The sequence below is a fragment of the Tupaia chinensis genome, unplaced genomic scaffold (assembly GCF_000334495.1).
Source record: "Tupaia chinensis unplaced genomic scaffold, TupChi_1.0 Scaffold000088_1, whole genome shotgun sequence".
Classification (NCBI taxonomy): domain Eukaryota; kingdom Metazoa; phylum Chordata; class Mammalia; order Scandentia; family Tupaiidae; genus Tupaia; species Tupaia belangeri.
Genome location: NW_006159550.1, coordinates 5,650,771 through 5,657,084, shown reverse-complemented (window position 1 = coordinate 5,657,084; position 6,314 = coordinate 5,650,771). Strand labels below are relative to the sequence as shown.

At 40.5% G+C, this 6,314-nt stretch overlaps 1 protein-coding gene across 1 annotated transcript; it reads left to right on the top strand.

The window, feature by feature from the left end:
• The first annotated feature begins 1,422 nt into the window (after window positions 1-1,422).
• LOC102471193 (putative G-protein coupled receptor 141) lies at window positions 1,423-5,359 on the top strand. Its single transcript, XM_006143039.2, has 2 exons — window positions 1,423-1,594; window positions 3,672-5,359. The coding sequence occupies exon 2, from the start codon at window positions 3,678-3,680 to the stop codon at window positions 4,578-4,580; it is 903 nt and encodes a 300-aa protein (XP_006143101.2). The 5' UTR covers window positions 1,423-1,594; window positions 3,672-3,677; the 3' UTR covers window positions 4,581-5,359.
• Window positions 5,360-6,314: the final 955 nt, after the last annotated feature.

Here is a 6,314-nt window from a genome sequence, read left to right as displayed (position 1 = left end):
GTACTGCTCTAGAGTAAATTATTTGTAAGCTTTCGGATTAAGAATCTGTTAGTATTCTTTGGAATCTTGGCACTCCCCAAGGAAAAAGCTGAATTCTGAGTGTAGTAGAAAAAAATATGGAATCTAAAATTTTTTTTTTTTTTCCTAGCTTCACTACACATACAACAATACATACTTCAGCATTCCGGTCCTTTTGTTATCAATGCCAACAATTAAGTTGTGCGCTGGCTGTAATTTCGAATTACAGCTGAATTTAATTTTTACACTCCACTGTTGGTCACATCTAACTTAGCTCCCGGTTTGTCCTTTGTTAGACAGCAACCACTAAATATAGAATGGTTTCTATGGAAACACAGTTTCTCCTGCAGATTCCAGAAACACATTTTCTCTGAAAAATAAAAACTGTCAGATAATATGTCCAAATCCAAGACTGTACGCCAGATTTTGTATTTTAAAATTAATTTGATTTAAGGAGAGTTGTTTGAAATTGGCTTAAAAATGGGTTTCATGCTCAAATTTTCCAGCTGAGCTGAGCTGGTATGAATTTGACTTTGATAATAGAAGTTGAGATCTTATCTTTTATTGAGAGCTTTTCTCGAAATAAGGAAGCATATGGCACATTGTTGTTCTATGTGTCCGTGACCACGGCACCATCAGAAGCTCGTGCAGCAGATGGCACGGGTGGGGGTGATGCTCATTCTTTTCCAAAGCAAATGAGAGTTTTATCGGTTACTGAAATACAGGCCACAATGCACCTGCGTTACAGGTGCTAGAGTCTCGGTCTTTCTGAATTGCTGTTGCTGACGAGTAATCAGATTTGGAGCTAATTTTGACAGCTCCTGTGGACCCCTTGCTCTGTATGTTGTTCTAAAGCCAATGCTGCCTTCAAATCATTTTTTGACATCTTAGCATGGCTAAAGGTGACTGTCAGGTTAGGACAAGGCTGTTGTTAGGAAAATGTGAAGTGGGAAAAAAAAAAAGCACTCTTGTTCTTGAAGTTACATCACCAGAGGGTTGAACTGCAAAAGTAACCATGTCGGAATGGCAGCTGATGAGAGAAGGGAACCTTTGGAAATTAAAAACTCGAGATATAAATGTTTCGAGCTTACTGCTGAGAATAGGAAGGTTTCCCAGAAAGTAGCTGCTGTCACTCATTCTTAGGCTAGATGTGAAACATTTGGGGCAATCCATGAGTATGATGAGACAAAGCACTGAGAGAAAGAAAAAAACTTTTAAGCTTTTCATTTTAGTAAGAAAAGTTTCTGTAATTAAGTCATTAACAATGAAAATGAAAGCTTTTACTTATAGGAATAATTGTGAATTTGTCTCACCACTAGCTAGAAACTTCCGTTTGTGGCTCGGATCGTTTATCTGGGCTCTCCATCTTGACCGTTTAATTCAGTCTTCAGTCCGAAGCTTGAGCTATTCCCCTGGTTCATCGTTCATCCCACGGTCTTTCTTAACTGCTGAGATTAGTGGAGTGTGGAGCCCTGCGGGCTGCTCTTCCTGAGTGACCTGATGCAGAGGAAGACACAGCCACACCACACGGCCTTGACGCTTCTCCCAGCAGCAAACCATTACAGGAAAAGGGCAAGTACGTCTCTGGGGCAGCTGTTTGTCTCTGGTAGAGTAGGGCTAGAGGGTTTAGTGCTTGGCCTTACTGAGCACAGAAATGCCTAGACATGGAAGGATTTAGAAGGATAATGCCAGGCCTGGTGATGAGGGCATACGGGCAAGGACTTGAAGGAGAAGCACAGGAACCGTCTGACTTCTCCCTTCCCTCTGCGCTAATCCCTGTAACTGAAATATTTGTAGGCTGATTCTGGGAGGCAGCTAAACATAGAGATCTTGTCTGGACTTTGTGAAATGTCAGGAAAGTCGTGACGTGTGTGGCAGAGGATCTCTTAGTTGTGCTATAGATGTGATCTAAGATGCTCCTTCCAGAAGCCCTGCAAAGTATGCTTATTGTGTGCCCTTGAAGAGCTCAAGGCACCACACAGAGTTAAGGATCTGCTCTGTGGTCAGTCAGGTCAGGGGTGGCAGAGTCGCCCTGTTTCCAAATACCACACGTTCTTAGGAGACGTGCCCACTGAAACTGCGGGACTGAAAATAATTGAGCTTGTCATGGCTTTAGAATCATTTCAAATTTAAATTTGGCCTGCCTAGGACTTTAAGGAACACCAAAATTTCCAAACTAAATTAGCTCATTAGTTCATAAAAACATGTAAGTTTCTTGTTTCATACAAAAAAATGTATACACATCACATAAAATTTATATTTTTATTGTAAGTTGTAATTATGTTTATAAGTTACATTAAATCTTACTGAGAGGTGTACTTTTTTTTAAAAAACAAAAAAGCAAACAAACAGAAAAACTTCTCCCTGATTCCACAACAGCACGTGAAAAACAGGACACACGCTCATTGTGGAATGACGTCTCGCTTACATACAAATCGAACTTTGCTTTTGGCCAGGCGAGCAGGAAATGCATGAGGAAAATGACACAGACATCCAGAGAGAGAGTTTGAGCTAAGGAAGAGTTTCCAGTCTCATACTTTAAGAACAAAGATCTAGAAAGTTGTTTGCCTTAAATAGTCAGAAATTTCCTAAATACCCACTGGTGAAGCAACAATTTTATGGAATGTAGGTTTGTATCTGCCTTCCTAGAACAAGGAGGATGAGGTAAATAAGGCCCTGGTTTATCTTAAGAAGTATAACATTTATATAGCCATAGTACTTTCAGCTGTAAAACTCCCCAAACTCACTGACTCATGTAATTCCCGAATGATCCTTTAATTCAGGCGGGAGACCTTTCCCATCACAGTTAAAGCTCCATGCACCACACGACCCCCACCCGGTCCCAGAACTACAGACAGCCTGGCAGATTGCCAGTGCTTTTTGTCCTACCTGGTCATTGTCCCTTGAACCCCTATACTTGGAAAACGTAAATAAAAACAAAGCAAAACCCCCTTCAGACTTGGACATCTCACCAAAATGTACCACAGTAGTGCAAGAACAGATTCAGGTCTAAGAAGAAGAAAGGGTTGCAAGAAATATGCATCTTATATGCTGCTCCCTGTTCAAAAATGGACCACAGAAAATACTCCCAACTGCTGTCTATGCATCTTCTCACAGTAATTACACATGACTCAGGTGGTGTTCTCTATATTAGCCCAAATTAGATTGCCCGACAACTGGAGAGATGGCCACTACAGGTCTGACCTGATTGTGGACTGTGTATACTGATCCTGCCTTTATTAACATTGTATTTTATGCACCATATTTTTGCATTAGTTTGATTTTTTTAATATTATATTAAAATATTGTCTATTTTGATTGCTAACCTTTTGACCCTTCCTTATATCTTAGACCTGAAGCTAACATGTCTCATGCCAGCTTTGGTGTGTACTTAAACATATCTGTTTTTAGAATACCTCGGTGCATAGCTCTGAGCTTTATATTTGAGCAAACTTATTTTTGTAACTTTATTTCACTTAATTCTGTCTTGCCAATACCTTTGGATAGCTGAGTGGAACATCTGAAAAATTTTTGGTGCATAATTTTGGGTTCATAAATATTTGTCTAGGATTGCAAAATTCAATACTACCCATGCACAGTTGCTGTACAATTTCTATGTAGTCGTCATAATTTTGTAAAAACTTTTTATTTAGGAGTCTATGAGTCTGCTGCGCTCTTTGTGGAGATCCATGGAGACAATCAATACAACCACCCTGCAAAATGCCTCGACCACAGATGACTGCAACATGCACTGCAGAATGATTCTGATAACACTGTACAGCGTGGTTCTGCTTGGAGGCACCACCGGAACTATCATCATGTCACGTATGATGGTCAAAAGGCATAGCCAATCAATTATCGCCACCATCGTCTTCAATATCATAGTGCTGCACTGCATCCTCCTGGCCAGCCTGCCATTCCGCCTCAGCTATTATGTTTCAGTCTCCTGGAAATTTGGGCCCTTTACCTGCCGGGTGGTTAGCAGCGTCATATACGGTCACATGTACCTCACCTTTGTTTTCTACACGGCCATCATCATAGTCCGATTACTCATCTATTTTAAGAAACTCCAAATGCAACAGTTACAAAAGTACCATGCAGTAGTTTTAAGCATTGTTATTTGGATGGTGGGTAGCCTTATTTTTTTGCCAGTATTCTTTTTACAATATGGAACAGACCCAAGTTACTCCAAACAACGCTGCTTTGAGTTCCACAGAGATCTCGAACGTGACGAGTTCATTACCATGAACTACTGCATGATCGTTGTTATGATCACGACAGTTGTGACCCTCTTTCTGCTACAGATGGCTGTCATCATTCAACTGACAATGGCCCTTTGGCCTGACATGTGGGCCCATCAGGAGTTTAGAGCCCAAATCAAGAGTTGCTTTTTCCTCCTGGTAATAGTTGTTTGTTTCATCCCTCACCACGCATTCCGAGTGCACTTTATCCAAAGGTGGAAGGACAATTCCAAGCTCGTTCTTTATAACGAAGTTTGCATTGCTTTAACCACTGTCTGCTGCCTAGATATGCTGTGTTTCATCAGTGGAGTTACCCACTGAATAGCCCTTGGTTGCTGGCTTCACCATCAGTTTTCTCAGCATATAATGTAATAACTTCATGGAAATGGGCTCTGCTGTGATATCAACACGCGCCAACATTTTTCAAATACCACGCTCTTAACTGTCATTGACATTTTTTTCACCAAAATGAAAAAAAAAAAAAAAGTGATGAGGATTGACTATTCTCCTCCTTACAAAACCATCATCAGATCTCTGTCACCACTGCATGTGTTCAAGCTCGTGGCCCACACAAACTGGCCACATCCTCTCTCCCAGGGTCAACACCTACCTTTTTTGTTTTGTGTGCTGCTCACAGATTAGTTTCCAGGTACTTTTCAGATGTTTGCTCTCATTGATTCTGATCCTGGAATTTTTTTCCCTTCATCTCCAAACCATCTTGTTCTTCAAGATCCAGAAAAACTTAAGGTAGAAGATCTACAGCTTTACTGAGCTCTAGAAAAGCCTTAATTTATTCAACATGGCTCAACTTAAGAAAGCTGCCTCTTGAAAATTACTAACTGCAAATAAAGCTACAATTGCTGACTTTAGTATTTGGAAGCAAGCATTAGCTCAGATAAGGTAGTCAACAGAGTAGAGGAAACTCTTAGAGTAGTGACTAGGCATTGATGTAGTTTGATTCTGATTAAGGCACAGGATGAAGCTGAGGTCACCTGCAGACCCACCTTCCCAAACATGGATCCATTAAACATTAACAGAAATTGCAAACAGCAGCTAAATGTCGTTTAGGGTTTAGCTTAGACAAGTGCCAATAGACAGTATTAAAACCCAAACCTGGGGCCAGCAGATGGTGCAGTGTTTACATCGCTGGACTCCCACATAGCTGACCGTGGTTCAAATCCTGGACCTGGCAGCTTGCTTTCTCACCTTCCCTCTCTAGCCCACTCACTCACTTGCCCCATCCCTCTCTGGTCAAATTTTTAAAAAATAATAATAATAAGTAAATAAATAAAGTTAAATAAAATAATTCTTTAAAAAAAATAAAGAAAAGAAAATCACACTGGATGCACATGTGCGTGCCCAAGATCCAGGGAGGAGAATGAGGGGAAGGGACCGCTGCGTTGCCATCCCCCCAGGGGCTGAATTTTCACTTTCTCTCTCACTGTATCTGTCTCTCTCTTCAGCAAGCGCAGGTACCATAAGGCAAAAACCTCTAAAACAAACAAAACCCCCAAACCTGTGAGACTGTGTGACCGTCCCTACTGTTTTCAAAGCATCCTATGTAAATGACCAAGCAGTGTTACATAGTGAAAATTAACGCCTGTGTCAGCTAAACTCAGTAAAAACAACCGAGGCAACCAAACTGGATTCTTACTACATAACACGGAGGTTGACACGTTTTTATGCTTTGCTGTTAATAATGCTACCTTTGAGACTGCATTTAATAAATCATACAACCAAGCAATGCCGGAGAGGTTGAAAAGGCAGAATAGTTTAAACAGAAGAGTTTTAGAGTCATGAAACCTGGGGTGTTGTGCCAGTTCCTCTGTGTTGCAGGGTTCTGGTGAGTCTGAAACAAGATAACAATTCTAGCAGAATGCCTAGCATTTGGGACTCAGAATTCATATTACTTCTCTTTTCTAATCCAGTGATCATTTTTGCAAGAAAATTCTAATACAGGTTCGAATATATTTTAGAGACTTGAAATGCTATAAATCAACATTGACCTCATTCTTTATGCAATTGTTAAATCCATTATTAAATCAAAACTAAATG